Source organism: Sparus aurata, chromosome 7 (assembly GCF_900880675.1).
Source record: "Sparus aurata chromosome 7, fSpaAur1.1, whole genome shotgun sequence".
Classification (NCBI taxonomy): domain Eukaryota; kingdom Metazoa; phylum Chordata; class Actinopteri; order Spariformes; family Sparidae; genus Sparus; species Sparus aurata.
The window spans coordinates 26,761,753-26,786,488 of record NC_044193.1 but is presented as its reverse complement, the minus strand read 5'-3'; the positions used below and the strand labels follow the sequence as shown (position 1 = coordinate 26,786,488).

General features: G+C 41.4%; 2 protein-coding genes across 13 annotated transcripts in view; both read right to left on the bottom strand.

Moving 5' to 3' along the window:
- The window catches only part of kcnq2a (potassium voltage-gated channel, KQT-like subfamily, member 2a), a 36,357-nt gene extending 18,444 nt beyond the window's left edge, over window positions 1-17,913 (bottom strand). For 3 of the 10 annotated variants that reach the window (XM_030423023.1, XM_030423024.1, XM_030423025.1), the window contains exon 1: window positions 17,188-17,909. In XM_030423023.1, coding sequence (XP_030278883.1) covers window positions 17,188-17,486 — 299 coding nt within the window. In that variant the 5' untranslated portion in view covers window positions 17,487-17,909. Of the gene's footprint in view, window positions 1-17,187 lie in introns of all 10 variants that reach the window. The other 7 variants (XR_003984651.1, XM_030423029.1, XM_030423027.1 and 4 more) reach the window with 5 other exon arrangements.
- Window positions 17,914-18,521: 608 nt separating this feature from the next.
- The window catches only part of prex1 (phosphatidylinositol-3,4,5-trisphosphate-dependent Rac exchange factor 1), an 82,100-nt gene continuing 75,885 nt past the window's right edge, over window positions 18,522-24,736 (bottom strand). The window contains exons 35-41 of one of the 3 annotated variants that reach the window (XM_030423009.1): window positions 23,766-23,880; window positions 22,886-22,952; window positions 22,699-22,743; window positions 21,911-22,086; window positions 21,591-21,693; window positions 20,853-20,920; window positions 18,522-20,739 (exon numbers count right to left, since the gene is read on the bottom strand). In XM_030423009.1, coding sequence (XP_030278869.1) covers window positions 20,697-20,739; window positions 20,853-20,920; window positions 21,591-21,693; window positions 21,911-22,086; window positions 22,699-22,743; window positions 22,886-22,952; window positions 23,766-23,880 — 617 coding nt within the window. In that variant the 3' untranslated portion in view covers window positions 18,522-20,696. Of the gene's footprint in view, window positions 20,740-20,852; window positions 20,921-21,590; window positions 21,694-21,910; window positions 22,087-22,698; window positions 22,749-22,885; window positions 22,953-23,765; window positions 23,881-24,736 lie in introns of those variants that run through there. The other 2 variants (XM_030423010.1, XM_030423012.1) reach the window with 2 other exon arrangements.

The following is a 24,736-nucleotide window of genomic DNA, read 5'->3' as shown; positions in this document are numbered from 1 at the left end:
GCTGTGGTTTTGGGATTCATCTCTAAAACATGTGCTTCCATCCTAATACAATGGCAGAGGAATGGCCAGTAAGACTTTGTTGCGAGGCAAAGCACAGAAAAATAACATTGGATAATTCAACAGCAACGTGTCTTTCAGTCACAATGTCCCACTTCATGTGAATAAACCACACACCTCTGTCTACAGTTAGCACTGAGACAACTGCTTTCACTAAAAAGAAATCCAAATTAAAAAACCATGACTATCTGTATGGCTAGATAACGTTAGGGGTAAACCAACCGTTTCAACATTTGATTTAATGTTCAGCTGTGTGAAAGCTGCGATATTATAATGTACCATCTGCTAATCAGTTCCTGAAGCTTAAGTGGGTACAGTTGGGGACTGAATGAATCATTAGAGCTGCAGATCCTGGGTGGCGCCTTTATTAGTGGAAACAAGCCAAATTGTAGCAGCAGAAGCTCAGTAAATAAGTGAATTGATGAGTATATACGGAAGAAAGCTTTAAAGAACTGAAGGCAGTGGAACAGATAAAATTAGGAAAAATAAATGATCATCATTCAAATAAGAAACCTCAAGTGACCCGGCACAAACATGTTTGCACACCAGTGTACCGAAGATCCAATAAGTGTATGACATGAAGTCAGCTGTCACCAACCTGCCTCTGTGTGCCAGGTCTCATCACACAGTGAGTATATTTACAGGATGTGCCATTCAGCGGCCCTTCACTGGAAAGACAGAAACTTATAAACTTCCTCCTGACAGTCTCCCATGAACTGCCTAGAGGTGATTTAACTAGTCTCTGTCAAGACTGGGGCAATACTATTGACCAAACATATGCACAGGCAGGTAAAAAACACTTAAAGTTCAATAAAAGCAATAACTCTTCTAGATAAAGTAGATATTAGTGGGTTTTAAGTAAACTAATGTGATCTAAAGACATTAAAGAGGTTTGGAAGAGAATCAATTCTGCAGCCACACCTCCAGAAGGCTGACCGAGACCATCTGGCGAGCGCTTTATCGGATGGAAGATAACATGTGATATGTAGAGGAAGAGGCACGGCAGGGCCAGACCTCAGGGACTTTCTTTAGAAAAGATCTTCTGGAGGGAGTCCAAAGCAGGGCTAATGGAAAGTGCCTGGTGAAACCCAATACTGGGACAATGCGGGGTTTTCAAAGACGCAGCCGACATTAATCATAGTACAGATGCAGTGGAGTATCTGCTCTGCACAAGATCAGGTGTTTCAATTTAAAGATCACACTACATGGAAGTGATGTCATTTACCAATGTACAATATGAGATACAATTATAATTTTTGGCAATGAAACAAGTTTATGCATATGTAGAACTAGGTTTCAGGTCCAACGATGAGATCAAGTGATTAGATGTTTACTATTCTATAACATCAGATGGTTTAAAAAGATGCAGAAATTATATGATGTTTGTTATGGCATATATGTCAGTAATATCTATTTACAACTCCAGCAGACACAGAGCAACTTGAGCATTTATCTGGTGAATACAAGTCAAATCCCTCTACTCCTTTTTGCTCTATTTTGAGCTGGTTGTGTGCTGGACAGATAGCGTAAGGCTGCCTGCTATGGCTCAAAACAGGATGCAACATTATTGTTCTGATGGCCCAATAGTTTTGAAAAGGTCCCATCGGAGTGTCAGACAGTTTGTTGTCCTGAAGAAAGAAAAAAGCCGGTTTCTCTAAAAATCAGCAAGGGTTTTGCCCTTACTAGGCCTTTTCTACCTTTCTACCAAACAACAGACCCTAAACCTTACCCTAACCCCACTTTAATGCCGTTTACTATAAGTGCAGGTTTTTTAAATGAGGGTAAACACTCTAAAAATAGCTGATTAACTTCTTTCCCCTCAAGTCTTTTTTTTCTTTTTTTTACTTGTGTTCCACATTCATAATCGTGAACACACTGGAAAAGTGGCAAACAATAAAAAGCCCTAAAGCTAGAAGACACACACACTTGTTTTTAATCGTCTTAATCAATTACATTTTGAATTCGACGCATTGTTTGTTACAGAGCTGATAATGGAAGCTGCTAAGAAGTCAGACATTTCTCTTCTTTCTCATCTGTGTTGTATCAGTATCAATCAGCTGAAAAGGATCAGGTACTGACAAGAAGGCCACAGACAATGTTATGGTGGTTAGTTTTTTTAATATCTGAAAAGGGGCATGAAGGGGTGTTGTGTTTTCCATCACAGCCAATCGGAGCTGGATCCGTTAAACAACCGAGACTGCTGCAGAGTCATTTGACGCAGAATGAATGATAATTGGGCCATACTAAAGGAAGAGTGTGTGTTTCTGTGACAACAAGTCTTCAGAGGGGTTGACTTCTGGGGACAACAGGCTTTCGGAAAAATTGTATTTTTGTCCAATGGGATATTTTCGGACAATTGGGGTCTTCAATTAATGGGCCATCGGAACAAACACTGCTGGCGAGAGCAGAGTCTGCAGGCCAGCAAATCAGAACAGTGAGCTAAAATAGGTGAACACAGTAGAGCTGATGGAAACTGCAGAGTTTAGTGATAACGCTGAAATGTTTTTTAAAAAATCACTTACCACTTATTCACGTAGGTAGAATATGGAAAAAGTTGAATCAGGAATCTGTTCCGTAAACTGTAGGTTATGACACCTTTCCATTTCCCATATTAATTTCATCCATTATTAATCTAACCAATATGGCTTGGTGCAGCTTTAAGAAATGAGGAGGGAGCAGTCCTGGCATTTCACCTGGGCCATGAAAGCAACGACAGCAGCTCTGACACTCAGACTGATATTCATCAACATTTATTCTCTGCACCATCTTTCAGCATTGATAACAATCTACCTTCGAGTGAGTTACACTGTCAGCATATTCAGACTATAGAGCCCACAATGTTAATAAAATCATTACCAATCTTAACATCAATTTTAGCAAGGGCCTCAAGGTAAGGCTCGCATTGTACTTAAAACAACCTTCTCAGTAGAGGAGCATCTATATTGATTTCGTCATAGTTTAGATTAATTGGCCCTGATGAGTTTGGCTGGGTTTCCTCACTCTGAAAATGATCTGCTCAGTGGTTCAGAAGTAAAGTTAAACAGTGAAGGTACAATCGCAACATGATAAATGTCTTTCCTGTCTTAGTCCTGATAAATGTTGTCTTAGTCATTGTCTACCTCTGAATCTTCCCTCTGGGGAGGCTTTTACCACAATTTCCTCTCACTTTAGGGCGAAACATATATTGTATCTAATCATGACATGCAAGCTAATCAAAGCTTTTACTTCTATTATGCTTCATCTAGCCCTCAAATATCCTCCTGGATCACCTCACTGTTCTTACAATAAGAATAACATTACTTTTTGTCGCGAGGATTTATTTGGTCTCTCAGCTGCACCTCTCAATCTGATTTCTCTTTTTCTGCTGCACCAGTTTCTGTTTAGTCACATCGAACTCTTGGCAGCAGCCTCTGGCTGTCAGCCAATCAGAATGAAGCGGCAGAGAGATCAGTGGTATGGAGCAGTGGTAAAGTCCATACGCTGATTCTTCATGAAATTCTTATTATTTTTCATCAGAAGTATAAAGACATGCCAACATAGAGCGACATAAACATCATTTTCTGTACATTTTCCTTTGTTAGGTTAGATTGAGGTCGTTCTCTTACATGTACAGTATATGTGTGTGTGTGTGTGTTTCTGGCAGCTCATACATCATTGATGGCTCCAGCATTTAAGGCGTGTGTGACGACCCCTGTGCTGGTCCCTCCCTCCTGGAGCCTGGTGGACAGAGTGGCATCATGTTCTGACGGCCAGATTTTATAAGCTCCAAAGGCCTTCACTCTCTCCCTCCCTTACAGCTGGCATCCCCCCGTCTTTGTCTTTTGGTTGTCTTATTATTTGTTTTAATCTTTGTTTGATAACTCACTTGATTTACATAAAAGATCTTGCATGTGCTCCCTCCTTGTCACAATCCTGGGCCAGGTTGTGACCAGCTTCTTGGGAGAAGTGAGCGCTTCATGCACTGTGAAAGCTTTTATTACATTCTGCAGCTTGTCAGTGCAGTTCAGCTTATTGAATTTTAAAACTTAAATTGATATTGAAATGAGTTTCCGGTGTGTTTGAATTACGGTCGGTATGGATTCTGTTGGTTTAAATCAACAGCACTGCAATAGATGGTTTAGTTGTCTTCTGCTATAGGTCACTCAGTTTTCTAGTCTTTTTTGACAGGCTGCTGTTGTAGCAGTGGTTTCCATACATTGTTTATATGTGCAAGGATTGACAAAAATACCCCTCTTACTCTTGTCAGCACCCAGTTAATGCATTCATCACCTCCTCCTGCAAGAGTGAAGCTGAAGGTGACTGGCAGACAGTTTGTCACTGTGTTATATTTCGTTTTTATACGCGCTGAAATTGTTTTTGAATTGATTTGGAGCTCTAAGAGGACCAAGCATTTCCCATTTAGGCATCTACTTTACAAAAATCCAGAAAAACATTGTGTGTTGAAGGTGCCTGGTGCTCCTGTCTTTTCAGCTGTAGCCACGAGGCATACTGTATGTGGGTCAGTCAGTCAAGGACTCACCCCACATCTTGTCATTCACGGTACTCTGACTTGCCACATTGATTTGGCATTTCACCATCTGAAATCCAACATTACATAAAAACATAAAAACTGGTACAGTAGTGCAGTTACAGAACATTTTTTCTAAACAGAGTCCTCTCAGCCATCTTAATTTCCGCCATAACTGAATCATGCATCAAAGCTCCTGAACTTATCACTGCCAGTGACGGAGTGAAACTAAGCACATCTATTCAAGTACTGTACTAAAGTACAATTCTGAGGTAATTGTTCTTCACTTGAGTATTTCCCTTTTCATAATGCCATTCCACTACATTGTGGAGGCAAATTTGATGCTTTTCATGCCACTACATTTATCTAATAACTTTAGTTACAAGTTACTTACCAGTAATTTTATCTGCAATCATATAAAACACTAAGCCCTACTAATTCTAATAAGCAGAATAATGCTGAATATCAGATACAGTAATCAGTCAACCCATAGTATACAGTACATACATACATGTAAATACATGTATAATAATAGAAGATTACCTTTGATAGACTTGATTGACTTGATTGACTTTTGATGTTATATCAGATAATGTCAGACTTTTACGCAAGGACTATTTATATGGGTTACTTTTTTTTCACATTCTAACATAATGTCTACTTTTACTCAAGTATGACTTGGGTACTTTTTTCAACACTGACCATAACACATTAAGATAATATCCCTGTGTTTTAATGGTAAAGAATTACAATTAGATATTCTCTACAGCATGATAAACTCTTCAGGTGAAGTTAATGGTGAATTCAGTCACCCAATTTTCAGTTAACCATGCTGATACCTTTACAATGTGACTGATATCACTTGTTTGCTGTAGCTTGCAGGTCCAAAAGCTGCACTTTGAGACAACAAACTCAGTTCTGTAAATGTTTTCACTGATGTGGGAGTCAGATTTTTCTTCCAGTAATTAGCACTGTGTCGTACCAAAATAAAGAGCTCCTACTTGTTCTAAAATTACTGTAAACGGGTCTATTCTATCCCTTAAATTAAAACGCTATAACCGCAGAAATGAAATGTTGCAGGCAGAGAAGCCTCCTGGCTGTGACTCTAATTGGACATCGGTTTATGCAAGTTTCCTGACTCGACCTTGCCAGGCTCATCAGTACCCACTAATGAGGACACTTGCTGATGAAGGAGAGGGACAGAACCTGCCTCCTGAAGCAGTCAGACAATTAGCTTCTGCAGCTACTCACCTATCATTTCCTGTACCATCAGCAGAGGGAAGCTTCATATATACTTCTTACTGTCTGTGGATACACAGCAGCTCGTGGCTGTGAGAAAGTCTACCAGGAATACACGGTCAAATATGCATGAGGTCTTGTAAGGACAGTGGGCTAACAAGAAGGTAATTTACAGTGTCTGACTGCAGTGTCGTCTAGGCCTGTGTGTGATAGGCTCTAAACCACAAAAATATGCTAAGGTGCGAATTTTATATTAAACCAACATCATTTTTCATGTCCACGTTTTCTTGCATGAAGATTTCAGTCACTCTCATGTGTGAACAGCAAACAAGGGGCAACAATCTTTTGGTTTTGTCTTTACTTTTAAACCCATTTTCGGATAAAAAAATTGTTATGTAGGTACCGTCTATTTGTTACTCATCAAATGGGCGGCTGTGGCTCAGGGGTAGAGCCAGTGTCTCGTTACGTGAAGGTTGCTAGTTCTATTCCCCCTTGTCAAAGTGTCAAAGTGTCCTTGGGCAAGATAATGAACCCACAACTGCTCCTGGTGTGCTGGTTGGCACCTTGCATGGCAGCCACCGCCTTCAGTGTATGAATGTATGTATCTAATTACTGTAATTTGCTTTGGACAAAAGCCTCTGCTAAATGCCCTAAATGTAATTTTTTTTTTACAGTGAAACACAAGAAATCAAATGCTACATCTGCGGGAGCAATTGTAGCACATCTAAGGGGCCTACCTACCATGCTGTGTAAGTATCAATAACCTCAATAAACTTCCAAGAATATCCATACAGTGTTAGAAACAGCTTAATATCCATTAAACAAATTAGTACAGCCAACGTCCAAAGTTTTAAGTCTTGGCAGAAAACTCTGACGACTATGAGACATCATTCTGTCCATTGGCAGGCGGAGAGGTTTCAGCACATAGCACATTGGCATAATAAACTTAATGGTTTTGTCTAATTTCTGAGACGTTACCAATGCTTGTTTAAAATGTCTAAAATCGCTCCAACCTAATTTTGAATCTGACTTTCAATACTTGGCAACTGTAAAAGAAAACAAAAAAAAACCCCAGCTCTTGGCAGGAAATTACCCAGTTTCCCAGACTGAGAGTCAAAAAACTTAACAACAGCATTATGACACAAATACAGCATTAACAGAGTGTGTTCATTTAACTGAACACATAACACTTTTCTTGAATAAGTAGAACAAATAATAATAACAATCTACAATAATCTACTTTGATGCTTTTACTAAGATGGACACTGTCGGGAGCAAGTGTAACACAATTGTAGAAGCAAGCTAACAAGCTAGCAAGAAGCTAACCCTATGGCTAAAACTTGACGGATTTAAGACTAGACAGACTTAAATTCATAGAAATGAAAGGATGGAACAGAATGCAGAAAACACTGAAGATAAAGAAAACTTACTTTCATAATAAGTGAGCGCTGAGTTAAGCAACCTTTTTTTGTGCTCCTCGTGTTTCGTCGTCTTGCACTTCCTCTTTAATGTTGACACTCACCTCTTGTCTCGTTTCAGCCCTCCTGAGTGATTACCGGCCCTGCTCTGATGTGTTGCGCCTGTGCCTCGTTGTCTCACCTCCCCTCAGTGTATTTAGTCTCAGTGTTCCCTCCCTTCCTGGCCAGTTCGTCTTGTTCCTCTGTGACAATGTCCTAGCATTCTCTTTGTGTGAGTTTCTTGTGAGCCTTCGTGATTTAACCAGTCTTATGTCTTTGTACTGTAGCTCTGCCTTGCTGATTGATCCCTCGTGTGCCAACCTGGTTTGTCATTAAAAGGACTGATTGTAAACTTGTCTGAGTCTGCATTTGGGTCCAAGCGTGTGGTTCAGTCATGTGATATTGGCAGAAAAACTTTAACAAATATGGGATGTCAACAATTTGGGAAGTTACAATTGCCCCTGTTCTCCCTGCGACGCTAGCATCTGGTTAGCTTAGTGTAGCACAATGCCCTGAAGCAGGGGGAAACATTTAGCCCGGCTCACATTAAAAAGGCCATTACCCCTATTGAATTTATATATAACAATACATAGCCTAATGTGTTCAGTTAACTTTAAAGTTTGTAAGTAGGTCTACCTGTGAATAGAGCCAGGTTAGCTGTTCCCCTGTCTTTCCTGTATAAGTGCTAATAAGCTAGCATCTCCTGGCTGTAGCTTCATAGTTAGCATACAGACACGACAGTGGTATCAGTCTTCTCGTTAACGTCCTGCAAGAAATCCCAAAATGTTGAACATTAAATATCAATTTCACATCTTGAATTGATGGTGCTCAATATCCAGTAAGTAGGGTCCAGATTTATTATCAGCCTATATTACTATTACTAAATTGTTTTCATTCTGGTGAGCCAGTAATGGATCGATTGTAGATACATACAACTGATGAAGTAACAGTCTGATTACACTTACACCCCCAAATTAAGAGCTCTGTGGTCAAACACACATGAAGGAGTTCTATTTACAGTTTATGTCATCTCATCTGGATTGCCACCTCTGCCCCCAATAAAAACCCACTTAGAGTGAAAATCACATTCGCATTGATGCCACAGGCAGCAACACACACACATTCACTTGTTGCCGCAGAGAGGTCCGGACGACATCCGTGGAAACGTGACTATTGATCAATCAAGCTGAGGGGACTGTTGTTGGAAGCAGAAAAGGCCTGCATTTCCTCCTGAGCTGCAGATAAAGAAACATTGATTTGCCCGGCTCAGCACAACATTGCCTACCCAGACATACTCATCAGGCTAAATTTAGACTGCGACAAAGTGGAGGAGAGCAAAAAAGAAAGAGGGGGATTTTTCACCGAGCAAATAGTGCCTGTGATGAGCATGTGTCGGCACTGCGGCGTCCACTCTGTGGGCTCCTCGGGGGGGGGATGACCCAGGGTGATGATGACTTTCTGGGGCACTCATATCATATAAACAGAGAGGACAGCTAGTATAACTACCTGCTGTCATCGTGTTACTTTTGGGCCATGGATCATTCACAGCAGCCACTACTGGGAAAACACCAAAAGAGGTTTTACGGTTTCAGAGAAAGAATACATCATCACTTCTTGTATATTTTACATGCAAAGTATAAAGTAATTTAGCATATTAATAATTGAACCAAGAGAGAGAGCAGTAAAACCTACTAAACCTGCACCCTGAAATATTGTTCCTTCTAGCGGAAGAGCAGTCCGCCAAGTGAAAACTGTATCAGCAAATAATGTTATATCCAATGGATTTGGACGCAGTGAAAGCTATTCATTCTATCACAAGATATTCAAGTGAGTTTTTATGTAGATAAGACATAACAAAAACAAGAAGCTCGGAGGAGCAGCAGATACTGTTCTGTATCAGACTAATACTGAAGAACTTCCTATCTATCTGCAAAATTGGTCTGAGTAAATTACATTTTTATTTGGTGTGATAGTGAATGTGACCCCCAAGATATGATAAGAGTCCCTTAATGGAAGAAAAGGGGAGGGGAGAAAGCAGCAGATGGATCCTTCTTCCGGGACATAACCCATGAGATTTGGAATATAAAAAGTGGAGGGATGTAGCAGGAGTGAAATTAAACAAGTACAATATAATCAAGATCACAAAACCCAATTTCAAATGATTTTTTAAAAAGCGCAATTCTACATTCCTAATGCTTTGCAAAGACTGATAAAATTGTGTTTAGCCCAACTACATGCAAATCAACACAACTGAGAAGAAGTAACTTTGCAATAAATGAGGCCATTTCAGGCAGCAACTATGTGCATGTTTTACTTAAGTTAAAGTACCAATACAGCAAAGTAAAGACACTTCTTCACAAGTAAAAAGAGGAATTAGTACCGATAATGTAAATAAGTATGTTGGTTTTCTGAACATCAGAAGCCCAAAAAGTTTTAATGCACTTACAGCTGCATTAAGTGCAGTTCAAATGAGATTTAAACGGCTCTATATCCTCACAGTAATCACTCTTGTAAAGTACTTGGCCATAAACACGTCTCTCCTCCTCCTGCTCATGCAGTGAAAGAGAAGAGACGTTTTTCTGCCCACTTTATCCAATCAGGACAGAGAGCTCCACAGAGAGGCGGAGAGCAGGACCCTCCTGTTTGCTGCCATGTGTGGTGATGACTGCTGCACGCTCATGTGATGAGGCAGAGAGGAGGGAGGGGATTCCTAACCGCAAAGTGGACAGAAAGTTAGCTAAAATGACCACAGCGCTGAGAGCAGCTTTAACCTTGATCTTTCCTTTATAAGGTGTTGTATTTTAAGAGCTTTAATATTGAGGATGCTGTAAAATCTCTATTTTAACAGTAACTAGTAATTAGCTTAAGTACAGTATTTGAATAAGTATGTAGCTACTTTTGAATCACTGGGAGCAATGTTAGCATTGTTTCCATCTGGTGAATGTATGTCCGAGCCACAGTCCCCAACCACAGAAACTGTGGGGGATGCAAAATCGCACAAATTGCCAATTTTCTACATAATGTAGCATAATAATGCTTTTTGGTTATAGTCAATCACTAGTACCAGGAACCATCTCTACACACTGTGCATGTCAAAACTAAAAACAAGAGATAACTTCAGTGGTTCAGTTTCCCTTCAATTTTTTCCCTATTTCATTTTATCTCCAGGTTAAATTATCATCTAAACTCTAATCTAGAACAACTGAAACCTTGCAGCACACCCCTCCCCTCCATCGATCTTTTTACTTCAGTCACTCTTTCAAAATCAGCGCCGACCGAACGATGTTCAGATGCTGCTTCAACAGAGAGAGTTTTAAGAGTATTAACATGCCAACGGCATCAACTTCCCACTGTGTGTTTTATTGCAAATGTCAAGGTCTCATTAGAGGATGAGAGCTGAAATAACAGGATCACGTTATACAGTAAAGTTTTATTGTACAAACTCAATCTGTTTCACATTATAACTTGCTGATTTATATTGTAAGAACGTGATGCGTTTCAGCAGCTGTGCTGGGTTGCTTGTATCCACGGTGCCTCCAGCTGATCAATGAGAAATGACTCTACCTCCAGAGGGAGGAGGACTGATTACTTCCTCTGCACAGCTTGTGATACGGTGAAACTTATCACGTTCGTTCAATAAGGTCTTCACATTATAATGTGATATTGTTGTTCTGATTTCTCTTGTGTTGCAGCAATACGCTCCCGTACATTAGAACAAGTCACGTCATTGTTGCTGAAACGTCGAATTGTGGAGAGGCTGTGGTGCGTGCTTTGCATCATTTTGTAGGCCTTGGTCCTTGATGTGAACTTTCAGACTACACTGACTAACCTGATAGCACGTTCTGAGCATAATTTGGGGAACCCTCTTCGACACCATTTTGTCTGGGAAAATGTCTTATGTGACCACAGGACTGTCTCTACAGGAGAGGGTCTGATAATGAGCTATTACTGCAGGGTTTGTCTTATTTGAAATTACATATTAGTGGTACAACAGATGTGCAAGAAATAAATTAACAAATGAGATCTTGCTTTATCTCCGCCAATTCCTCATGTCACTTTGTCCAAAGTCCTCAGGGGGCACCACCCAGGGCCGAAGCAACAGCTGAAGACTTCCTGGAACAGATAAGCCCTGCTTTTAGTCATCAGTCCATCATGTCTGGTGACAAGGTCTCAGTCTGACTCTGACCGCCTCCAAACTGATGGAAATGCCACTAAATCAAAGAAGAACAAGGGATTCATCCACTTCTTCTGCAAAATCATCTCAAAGACGAGAATGTTTTGGGTGAAACGTGAAGGAAGACCACTTGAAGTACAAAAGAATAGATAAGACTTCAAGAAGGACTTGTTGTCCTTGAAGATGTCTTATCCCTCATCCTAGAAATGTCATTAGTTTAGAACTAACCCTCTTCTGCTTCCTAGCCTTCATTCTCTTACTATTCTGAAAGCGCTGGAATCCGTATAAGCCGTCTCCTGATAATTATCTTGCTGTTGAACTGTAGACGATTATTTGTATTTTTCTACTGAAGTTTTTTCTTTCTACCTGTCCCAAAAGAATGAGGAGAAGATGAAGAAGGCTCCAGCAGTGGATCAAACCACGGCACCTCATTTTAAAGAGGCAGCTGCTTTGCTGCATTCCTCACAGTGTTTGCTGTGAGGAATAAGGACCAGGACCAGGATCAAGACCAGGTCCAGCCACTGGCCTGATGATTACATCCCCTCTCCCCCCTACCTCACCCCTCTCCCCTCACCCACTCACCATCGCCTCATAGCAGCATGAAGCACTCAAGTTTAATGAGAATGTGATGTATGGATGTCTTACAAGATCTGGACACCGGACCCAAGGATGGCATCTATTCAGTCAAGAATTTGCTCTCACGGCCGATACGCGAAAAGAAAAATTGCTAAATTCTGCGTTTATTTCCAGTGGTGTGTGCCGCTCCAAATGAGTCCTTGAACCTGGATCAAAGTTAGCAGTTCTGCACTTCTGGCTCTTACGTCTCAAAGTCAGTGTTTTATAGAGTTATAATTGGCCTGCTTTGCAGTTCAAGGTGTCCTGCCAACATTCACGAATATCTCTTTTTAAAGCTGGCTTCTGTCTCTACAACATCAATATGATGATGACGAATGCTCAAACATAGTGAACAACGGTAGAAAAAGTAGAGAAGAGTCAGCAAAGTGACTCAGTAATGTCAGCGTGTCGCAGCAATATTCATCAAAAGTTTGCTAATGATAGATAACATCAGCCACCGTAAAGGATAAGTTCACCCAAGAATTAAAATCCAGTCATTATCTACTCACCTTCATGCCAATGGAAAGAAGTTGATGTTTTGTAGTACACAAAAAAACCCCTGTGGCAATCTCCTAAAGAACTGAAGTACATGGGGACACAATAAAATGACTGAAATAAAAAACAAAAACAAAATGGCTCCATACAGTTTGTCCGAGGTAATCTGATTCTCCGGAACACCTGAGATCCCGAATCGATTTGAAAAGATGTTATTTATCCCCTTTCTGAGCTGAAATCTTCACAGTAGCTGCTGGGCTAAAAGCTTTAGCATGCTACCCGACTGAACTGGGTGCACTCACTCAAGCGTTTAAACAATCTATTAAAACAAATCCCGATCTACTTAGTAGAATGCTGTGATGTTGTTTTGCTGTTAAACTCCAGACATGTTCTGTGGACTACAAAGCTTCAGCCGACTTTCCATCACATGAGGGCGAGTAGGTACCGACTGAATTTTTCATTTTTATTTTTGGGTGAACTGTTTCTTTAAGCAAACTGGATTCCAGGCTGTGGCGGCAAACCCCCCCAGTGAGTTGAATGGGTGCATTTTCTGGGAGCTCTCATGTCAACATCATGAAGGACAACATTGTTAAATATTAAAATATCCAAACAGCTCTCATCAAAATCACAGTGGGACACAATTCATCCTCAGCCCAACACAGGACTCAGCATCCAGACCCAATTTCTCCTAAACCAGACCTCTCCATCACATCTCAGCGGCTTGGCAGCCACCATCTGTCTGCAACTGTCCTCCGCCGTATTTCTTCCCCACTATATCTTCGGCCGGCCAGCTCAGCGGAATAATGAATAACTGGACCACGTCCTCAATCTGTCTCCGGGAATCACTTCATAAACATTTATTTGGTCTTACTGATCACTTTCTGAACTCTTTGTTTCTCCCCTCCTCTCTTTGCCACCTCTATCACTAGTTCCACTTGGGTGCAGGACTCAGATTTTGTCGTGTTACAGCTGCTGAGGCCTTTCAAGTTTGCCACACAGCTGGCGTTTCCTGCAAGAGAACACACAGTAATGAGGCTCCCGGTGAAGCCGAATCAGTGGAGACATCAGAGGCCCTTATCTTTGCATCAGAGCAGGAATACACCCTCGAGCGCCAGCATGAGACTAGAACCTGACAAATTAAAAAGGCTTTTCTTTTTCGCAAATTGTCCCTCCTTATAGAATTTGTGTCAACAAAGAACAGGGACGTGCAGGAACTGTTCTGACAGCAGGCTGCTGGGAGAAGCCTTCGCTGCAGAAGGGTTCTCACAGGTTTCCCTTTTCTCTTGTAAGAAATCGAAACGTTCAAACCCAGTCGCAGTGTGCTGCGTTTTACGAGATGCGAAAGATTTAGATTCACGAGGTCTCCTCTTTGACTGAACGACTGAACACGAAGGGGACTGTGGGCTCGGCCTCAGACAGCTAGACAGGGAAAGAGATGGGAGGCGGCAACGCAGAGGGCACTCTGGATATACTCATGTTCCACATATTGATCAATCACACGTGCATTACAAACGAGCCCGAGGAAGAAAACACCTGCCAAACATCTGAGGAGGACGCCCGTCAAATAGAATTAGCCATTTTCAGAGAGCGAGCACGTTCTGCAGTGCCGTCTTTGTCGGTTCATGGCAGCGTCGTCGTCTTTTGTTCGTCAAACGCTGTCTTTTGGAGCGGAGATAAGTTGAAGAATGGAGGAGGAGGGGGGAGATTTTGACCGAAGTCAGCGCATGATAGTTTTATAAATCAGCTGCCTGGAAGAGTTGGGAGATTAAATGAAGTGTGGTGGCTATGAATAATGTATAGAACAGACTGAATGGAACAGGGGCAGAGTTGTGGTTACTCTATGCAGACGTGGCTCTTGCAGGCTCGATGGCATCGGCGGGTCACTCATGTTCCCTGTCAGAGCTCCGTATTGGGTTTCAGTGGCGCACCAATTCCGCAACAAGCTTTCCAAAGGATTTTGGGGTTTTTTGCCAGCACACATGCTACTGACCCCGTTATAACTAGGTTGCTTGGTGTACTTTGCCTTCCAGATTCTGTACTATCCTACAAAAAGCTAAAACATCCCTGCCGCCTGCACTAGATTCTAGCACCGTCTCCTGTAAGAGCAACACTGGCCAATAAAGACCTCCCAAAAAGCAGAACAAATGGTGAAGGAGTTTTAGCAGGCTGCTGTAGTATTCACTTAATTTTTCAAAAGCACCTCTAGGGCGCGTGTGTGTGTGTGTGTGTGTGTGTGTGTGTGTGTGTGTGTGTGTGTGTGTGTGTGTGGTTTCACGATAAAGCACAGGCTTACTTCTGGGCATCCAGCCGTCTCCGGGGAGTCGATATGCTGCGCACAGTGAATTCCTTAATGCTGTGGCCATTTCAACTCCTCACTACCAAGCATGCAGTATCAGAAGGGTTCAGGCATGACTGGAGGGCTAAACTACCGACCGCACTTTACCCGCCCCAGAGCTTAAATATGTGGGCTAACACACTGAAATCACCACGTTAGTAGTATCTGTGAGTCCTACTCAGCTCGTTTTCTTAAAATATCAAGAGTAATTGGAGGAAATCAACTGGTCAACACAATGTCTGCGACTGAGATGTGGAGTTTGGCGGCATGTACGGGCAAGGGAATCAGGGAGGGCTTAACTGATACATGCTATGCTACTGGTTGCATTATGGGAAATGTAGGATCTAGGTCTGTTTAACTTGACCTCTGCTGCACAGATTATGACCAAATTTCAATCAGAAGAGAAAGATCCTTGTTGAAATATTTGGCGGACCCTGCCACTGTTCTAGCTTCAGTAAGTGTTCTAAGGACCTTATACCCTCTGAGAACAGCTTGTCCATAAAGTTCAAATCAAATTAATTGATTTATTTTATTTATAGCCAAAATCAGTCACATTGCCTCAAGTTATGGTGAAGATAAAAGTTCCCGAGTTTGTGGCATTATGAACATGGCTCGCCCTGCATGTTCCATGATTCATTCCAGGTTCAGAAAACTGCTCTATGTTATTGTGACCTGCATTATTGGAAATTGCCTCAAAAAGATTTCAAGCTGACCTCTTTGATACCGGTTAGACAATTCAAAGGTTTTATTACAAAGGTAATCGACGGAAATTGTCATTCTTTTGTCTTTTTTCTTGTTCTTATTATTACTTGTGTATTGTCTCGATGTCAACATCTGCAATTTTACCTTTTAGCATTAAGGATAAAAAAAGAAATTAGTTGTGACATTGCATCAAAGACATCTGTGTATTGTGTTGATGAGATGCCTACTGAAGTTAGCATGCCAACCAGCTAGCCTTTTTTTTTAATACCACTCAGCGCTCGCTACCCGCACAGCTAACTGAGCTGTTTGCTCATGACAGCTACATACTAATACTTCGGTGATTTGCTGCCCCTATCTGCATGAAATCAATCTTTAATTCCATTTGTATATACGTATATAAGTATATGAATGTGTAGCTTTGATTTTAACTGTATTTGATTTATGGATTTATTGTGTATCTGTGCCTTAGCACCATCATAATTTAAGGAATGGAATTGGAATTTAATTTAATGGAAAGGAATTTATTGAATGAATGAAGTTTGTGGAAGTGCACCATTAATTTGCTGCAGTACTACTTTAAAGGGGCACTATGTAGTTTTGGAGAAGTAATCCAAACTCAAAATGTATTATATTTACAATGTTAATGAGCTATACAAACTCAGAAAACATTTTTTTTTCCATAAGTGAATAAACAAGATGTTCCCAGAGGAAAATAAGGTCCCAGAACACTGTTGGAATCTAGAAAGGTGGCAGGGTCCACCAAATGAAACTGTGTTGTCCTTTAAGCCTTTAAGTTTGTTTATTCGTTTACTCAGTCTTTTGAACAAAGAGTTTGTTTGTTTAGGCATAAAAAAAATTTAAAAAATCAGTCAATGAAATTCTTTCTCTCCTCATTAAAACTACGTAGTGCTCCTTTAAAGGATTATTGGACGTTGTTCCTCAGAGAGATTCTTGTCCCTGGTGGTTGCTAGCCTCAGTGCTGACCACTGAGCCGGCAGAGGTCACAGATCACTGAACTATATTATTTATGATGGCTTCACCTGAGTCAATATTTTGTATTGGACGGGCAGAGCATCATGTTCCGGACACAGGGAGCTCACAGGCTGCCTGCTGACCGTCTGCGGGGTCCGGAACACTCCCTCTGAGGGCCAGATGCTGGAAGTATGTGAGTCCACATGACTGTGCAGAGCTGGACCGCAACGTTAATTAGTGGAAGTGGTGACGCGGTGCGGAGCTGTCCGCGCGCAGCGGTGCTGAAGCCTGAACGCTGCCGCAACACACGAGGAGTGTGATCAGAGCGCCACAGTAACATGAGAGCACATGTGGGCATCATCGCCAACACTACATCACGTCAGTGTGACATAAGCATGAGTTGCGGTATGAGGAGTTACGGCAGGAGTTCTGCAGGTGAAGTGACACCCCTCCTACCATCAGGCTACAGCAGCTTCAATGCACCATCAGATTCATGTAGGTAGACGTATAAAAAAAAAAAAAAAAACCCGCAAAACTCCTCAGCGGTTCCCCTGTCAGCCTCCCCGCTGACAGACAGAGTGAAATAAAAAAGAAAAGGCCACGACGACAGAATCAACATGCGGACATGACTTACACATAAGCGTGGTAGATGAACGCCCAGCCCCGCGGTCTCTCCAGCGCATTGTAGAGGAAATTCTGTAGTTTCCTATAGCTGGCGTTTTTCTTCGACGGTCTGGGTCTCCCGGCGGAGATGCTGGACCTCGGTCTGCAGAGGATGCCGCTCCGCTTGGTGCTTTCCGAACCCGCAATGAGCAGCGCCCCATCCCTGCTGGATTCGGGAGCCCCCGGGTCCAATCCGACAAACCCGACTTTGTGCTTCTTCTCTCCGGCTTGAGTTGGGTAAACCCCGCCGTTGAGGGATTTCTTCACCATTCTAAAGTCGAGACGACTCTGACGAGGAGTTGTCCGTGCCCTTGCCGCGGGGATGCATCACCGTTGCTGAGGGGTGTGTGCTGCTGCTGGTGCTGCTGCTGCTGAACGCAGTCGGTGTCGGTCCCCCCCTCGAAAAAACCAATTGCAATAATCGTGCGAAACTGCACCGTGTATGCTTTTACGTTAGCTGCTTCCGGCCATCTGACAGAGCCAGCGAGGAGAAGGATGCACAGGATTTTCACTCCACAGTCTGATCACGTTGGCCATCAGCAAGTTGAAAGGCTGCGTCCAGTCATTAAAACGACACAGAGGCGATGAGTGAGATTGCAAAGTTATATCAGGCATTCAAACAGCCTCCTTCAAGTGCAGTAACAACTGGTGTGTACGTTTGATCAAAACAATCTCAGGTAGTTGATCAGGAAGAGAGGATCATTAATGTGTTGGGGGAAGTGGACGTGTCTTGTTTCTAAAAAAAAAAAAAAAATCTATCCTGAGATAACCTCTCAGCCCCTCTACTCAGGTTCCAGAGAAGAGCTGCAAGGAAACTTTTCATTTGAGGCTGCACCTTCATGGAATATTCATACTGATGTGCAGGATAATGGACACTTTGACTATGTTGAGCTGTGTTTGTCAGGTTTACAGTCTCAATCAGGCACAGACAAAACTTGCCAAAATCTGAAAGTATTTTTCAAAAAGATCAGTAAGACGTGTCAGCCCTCACTTAGCTGATCACCAGATAAACATCTCTATAGTGTACAGCAGGGAGTTATCAGAAAGAAGGACGTGGTTAAGGAGCTTACTCCGACTTGAAGCAACATTAGGAGTCAATGGAAACAACCCCCACCGGTTCAGTCAGAAGTCCTATCTTCCAGCAGCACTTAGTCACAGCCAGCTGATATGGTGCGAGATGTGATAATCATCTGAGTCATCATGTGGAAACACAGCGAAATACAGTCGACCAAAGGCAACGTACACATGCGGACGCAATGTAAAGCAGAGAAATTCCAAGATGAACTCGCCTCGACAAGAGGGAACCATTGTGATACTGTGAACATTTTTATTTACTATCTTGTTAAGATTGCATTTACAATTATACTTTTAGAAAGATTCAACAAAGATTCTTTGTACAGTTATTTTCAAGCAACATAAAATTGCAAATAAAGTATGTACAGAAACATTAGAATAATGTAAATAAACGTGTAATCAGTGACATGGTTTTTTTTTTGTCCAGCTACACCAACATGCTGCAGTCATTAGCTAATTTAAACTGGTGACACACACTTAAAACCGAAAGATGGAGAACTGCTCCTGCTCTCTGAGATCGTATAATGCACACTGCTCAGATTAAGATCAAATTTGAAAAGGGAGATTATGGTAATGCAAATATCCAGAGTCTCACACAGTATGCCGACAGGGGGATGCAAATATACAGTGGCCATGCTCGTGCTGAGGGACGCGTACAGACCATTCCGACATGCTCATTTGGAGCCAGACAGCTTTTAAATAAATTAAAACGGCTAAGTGATCGGCCTAATGAATGCAGCATGTCAAAACAGATTCTTGAAATGCACGTCGAACCTTTTTATCAGTCAAAAACAACAAGTTGTCAGTGAGGTTACGCTCAGCAAAGAGAAACAGCTTCTCTCCAAATGCTCACTCATGAATAGAAAATGTTTTATATTATCTCCATAAAAATAATCCAGTTAATTTATAGCACGACTCTGCTGCTGTGAGACACGACCTATGTTTCCCCCCGACATTGTTAAAGTTTGTATGTACAAGAAATTAAAATCTTCAGTAAAATGTTGTTACTGTGTTTCAGTATTGAAACGATCCCTTTGTTAACGCCATCCACAAACTGCTTACAGTACATTTTGCTAACACTGCAACTTGAATGGACCAATCGTTGTGCTTGTTTTAATACCTACAGTACATACAATAATCCCAAGACAACGTAAAAACCAATTTAAAAATCAAAATGTCATAGTTAACAGAAGGGTGGTCTTTCAACTAGTACATTTTAATTAATATATTAATAATTTAACAATGATTCAATATCCCAACCTGTTGACTTGGCTGCTTATTGACAAACAGCCTCGTTTCGTTTGCTTTAGCTTCCTTTGTCCTGATTCAGATTAGCTAGCTTCTGTTCGTCGTCCCTCCCCCGCTCTCCCTGAAGATTAATGTAACACTTCCTGACATGATAAAAAGTCCACACATATAAATAAAATACACAAGCAGTTATGTCTAAAAAAAATGGCATGCCATTGGTCCTTTAAATACTGTTCAATACGCAGGCTGGAATGCTTTTAGATTCTTTAATACCTGATATAGAATAAGTGAGGGATAAGAATGCTCCTTCCGGACACAATAAATAACTATCCTTCATATAGTGCAGTAATACAGTACTCACACTAAACCTACAGTAATTGCACAGTAACCACATGCAACGGGCTGAAGAAAGAGCAGCCCCACCCCCCATCATCTATCTTTTCATCCGTCCTTCAGTCCCTACTTCCATCTCTCTGTCTATTCTTTGACTTTCTGCATCGATTCAGCCAGCTAACATACATGAATACCAGGGTATTCATAAGTACTCTACTTCACTTGGGGTCCAAACATTGAGCCCTGGGGAGCACCAGCCAACAGAGAAAGAGACAGCTCTCTGAAGTTGCAGTCCAAGGCAAAACTGATAACATTTGCATTTAGGATGACAGTCAGCTACAGGTAGTTTGGTTAATATCCAGTTAATAAGAATCACTTGTGTGGGTGTGTTCTTTATGACCTCAAACTGTCAGCTCCCTTTCACTTCTGTTGTGAATATTTTGCACCAGTTTTCAAGTCATTCATGTCAGCTTTGTGGAGACAGACAACCAAAGCAATAATACTTGTATCAGGGGGGCTTCCCAGTAAAACAGTACATGACTAGTCTTGAGTTTCAGGCTGCATCAGTCTCTCTGTAGGTGCTCCCTGGTAACTGCCGTTAGTCATTTGTACAGTTTCATTAAGCCTGTATGTTGCACTGAAGACTCTAGTGGTATCCATGGTGGAATGATCCCTGTATAACTGAGGCAGCGAGGGGGCAAGGGTCTTTCCACTGGCAGTGTCTCGTGGAAAGAAAGCAGTGAGACTCGAACTCTTGTTAATGTCATCTCTCATATCTTCCTCTGCCACATTCATCCTCTCTCTGATGAGCTCTCTGAAGAGTTCTTAGAGTTCTCCATCTGAGGGCGGCAAACACAGCTTGAAGAGCCTGTCGAAACAGACAAACATCAAATGAGGGGGATCCACCTTAATTAAGACCAGAGATGCTCTAGTGTATTGATGTTCTGGGAACATGTGCCTGGAAGTGGTTTTATACCATACCTTGGGAATGATGGAGTCATCTGGTCCATGACCTTGAGATTTTTAGCAGAGAGCTCAACCCTCGCCCCCTGGTAGAAGAGAGAAATGCTGTAAACTTCACAATAGCCTTATTCCAGTTAGCTCAATCACCCACAATGGCTAAACCTACAATCTCTACAAGTACTTTCTGTAACTCAGAGGATTTGATTTTCTTGATATGATTCTGCCAAAGGAAATTTATGCAGTAAGAATTGGTGGTTCATGTGTGGACTAGGTGAGAGACATTTTAGATCACAATAGCTACTCTTACTGTTGATGTACTCAAATTTGGACTGGATGATTAAGTATTATCATTTATCAATTGCCAGTAAAATTGTACAGTGACAATATGATCATACATTATTGTCATTTGTTAAAATGATCATATATGAAACACTGTTTTCTAAAGAAATACTGCTGAGCAAAATGTATTTAAAACTAACACATAGATAGAGTTACTGAATGTTTTTTATTCTATATGTCCACTGACTTGTGGATTTGTCTCATTACATGCATTACTATGGAAAACAATTCCTTAAATTGAATAGAAAAATGAACATCAAATACACTTACATATTATGATTCTGATTTAAACCATTTTGTGAAGTCCAACTGCTTATTGAAATTATTTCTACTTGAAAAATTCCAGTACAAAAAGCTACATTTTAGCGGGAGGACATTCAACCCCTTGGATGGATCTCTGCTGCCCCTGAGGTTTACCTGTTTGCGCATTATATCCATGGTCTGCATGATGCAGCGCGGCATGAGACCGTGGTTCCTGGCTAAGATCATGGCCTGCTCCAGTGTCACATTTAGGGTAGATCTGCAAAGAACAAAAAGGCAAAAAGTCAACTCTGTGTTGATGTGCACCTGCAGGACACCTCTGAGTAAAAATTTATCCAGACAATGAGGCGAGGCTGCGCTGCTCTTGTTTAGTGGTGCATGTCATCCACTCTGCACTATGTTAATCTTTATTCCAGCTGACAGTCTAGTGGTACTTCACAAGCAGTATAATAATGTTGGCTTGTTGCCAGGCTGACCTCTGCATGCCTGTACCACACATGGTGATGTGGCAGGCTCCCAGGCGGTTACACAGCTCGGAGGACACACAGAGCACGCTGACACCTGATGGGTGGCCTTGGGCGCTCGGGCGCACGTTCACGTAGGACTGCATTAGTCGACAGAGGTCATCCAGTGTGTTGAGGGGTCGCAGCAGCTATTAGGGAAACAGTGAAGGTTGGAGAGGGTCAGCTGTTAAATCAAGTGCTGACAAGATAATATCGCAAAGATGGACATCTTAGCAAGTCATTTAGACTACTATGGAGCATCAGAAGCTGTGTAAAACCAAGCTGAGGAAAAACTAGTTGACTGTATCATTTGTTTCCACCGTGGAAATTTGTTTTATGTATTATTTTTCTTTTTTTTTATTCATCCAAAATACTAGTAATTAGTACTAATAATTGAGGTAAATATCATACATTTTTTTTCTAGAATTTTTTCTAATATTCAGCAGTAGAATAAGTGACTTGTGAAGATTGTGCACCAGCAGAAATAGGGGGAAAACCATCAAACCAATGACACAAAGAGGTTCAACTCTCTGCAGTCTTTGAGAATATGGCTCTATATATTGAAACTACGGTATATTCTATTCAGTTTTAATCACTGTAATCTATTTCAGCTACAGTCAGTTTGGGACACTAGGATTTCCAGGTTCAAATGGAAGCAGTTTATAGTGTTGACGTGTCGAGGTTAGTTGGAGTTAATAGGGGAGTGTTGGCGAGCTAGTGGGGGTTTCCAGTGGAAGGAACAGGACACCAGTTCATCTTACTTTTGAAATGCTTGGTTGACGGTCTCTAACTTCAAGGCCCAGTATCTGTGCTTGCATTTATATTCAGTCACAACATTATATACAAAATGGACTTATGTTACAAGAACAGGACAGAAGTTTAGTGATAAAAGACCATAAAGAGCAAAAGCAGTAAATGGGAAATGTATCAGAATAAGAGTATATTTACCTGGTCTATCTTCATTGCTGTGGTGTTTGAGTCTGTTGGAAGGTTGGACTTCTCCAAATAGAAAGCCCTGTTGGGACAAAAACATATTTCAGGATTAGAAACTCTCCATCTCCTCTGGAAATGTACAGATTTTTTCTCCTCTGACTCACTCGATGTGAGAGCTGAGTCATCTACTGTAGCATCTAGAGTGCTTCACTTTGGAGAATATGCATCTGCTACACTTAATGTTTTATCATTTATTGATGTTGCACGAGTCATTTCGTGGTAATAAGTGTGCACATATCAGAAATCATGACCTATTAACAGGCAATTAAAAAAACATGAATATATAACAGGGCGATAACTTAAGTAGCTCTGTAAATCTTTTGAAAATGCTTCATCACAATTTAACACTTCTTGAAATACTTGAGATTTTACTGTACACTTATGATTTTCTAAACATCTTGCGCATATATTTAATAACTATGATGATCATTTTTTTTTCAAATAGAAATGAGCAAAATGATTCAAAACATTGATTGTACTTGGACTATAACCAGATCCATATGAAAGTAAAAACTACACATGCTGATGTATGAGAAAAAGTCAATCTGAAGGACCCATTTGGCATCACTGAATGAGCCACTCATGTAGCCAACAAAATCCTATTAACTGATGTGGGACTGTGCAAGAAAGTTCATTATAAATTATACAGCTCTCACCTTGAAAATTTCAAGACCTTGAAAACAGTTAAAAGGAAAGTAAAACCACACACAAAGTGTACTTTCTGCTTGCTTATGCAATACCAGAGGGTGAGCTCTCCCTTCTAAGGTGAAATATATCCTGTGTGTGAGTGAGTAAGACGCTGGAGGGCTGTGATGCAGTGCATAGCATAGTGTACCTGAGTCTGCGGTAGTAGGCCTTGACCTTCTCTAGAGAGACAGCGCTGGTGCGCTGCTGGAACTCCTCCATGGCTGCGCAGTCCTGCTGGGACACTCCCTCTGGACGCTCCAGTGCTGGATAAAACAACCAGGAGGCATTTCAATCACCACACATGGGCATAATTGTATGATTGCATAATTTCATACCCTCCACTTTCACCCTCACATATACAAACATCATCATTATCCCTTAAACTGACATGAACATCATATTAATCTTACCTCTAGCCTGAAAAATAATCATACTGAGGACTGTATAATAATATTATAAAAACTGAGAGGATTGCCCAAAATCGCCTTACTTAAGAGGATCTTCATGTAAATGAGGACATAAAGTATGATGCAAACAGAGATAGCCACAAACTTCAGCATCTGCAACACCACCAAGTGCTCCATACTCCTCCCCAACCTGCACCACAGACTATTTTCCAGTAGGTGGTACTGTTCATTCACAGATCACCACTGCTCAAAGGCTCTGAAGCTGTGTTGCAGCACTTTGCTCCACATTTAAGTACATGAGAGCAATATGAGCTCGCTCATTGGGTTAGTGTTCCAACTGGCACTTGTCTATGGAAAATTAATGGCTATTTGGCAGACAGGCTTGATGCATAATGCTGTCCATTCATACCAGGCCAGCTGAGTGTGATGGAGAGCTAGAGGGAGCCTGGCAGCAAAGGAGAACGTAAAGGCGAGGCGTTTTAAATTGTCAATAAAAGGCGCCAATCTAACCCAATAAAAGCTATCAGAAACTGTGCATGTATAGGAGGCTGAGAGGCTGCATAATGCATTGACTGCATTTTAAAATGATGCAACTTAATGTACAGTGCATAGAATTGATTTTGATGTCCACCCTACATGTACTCCATTGACTCTAACAGTGTGATGTGCATTTAAATTGATCAACCATTGACTTCTCCTTTAAAATCAGTTC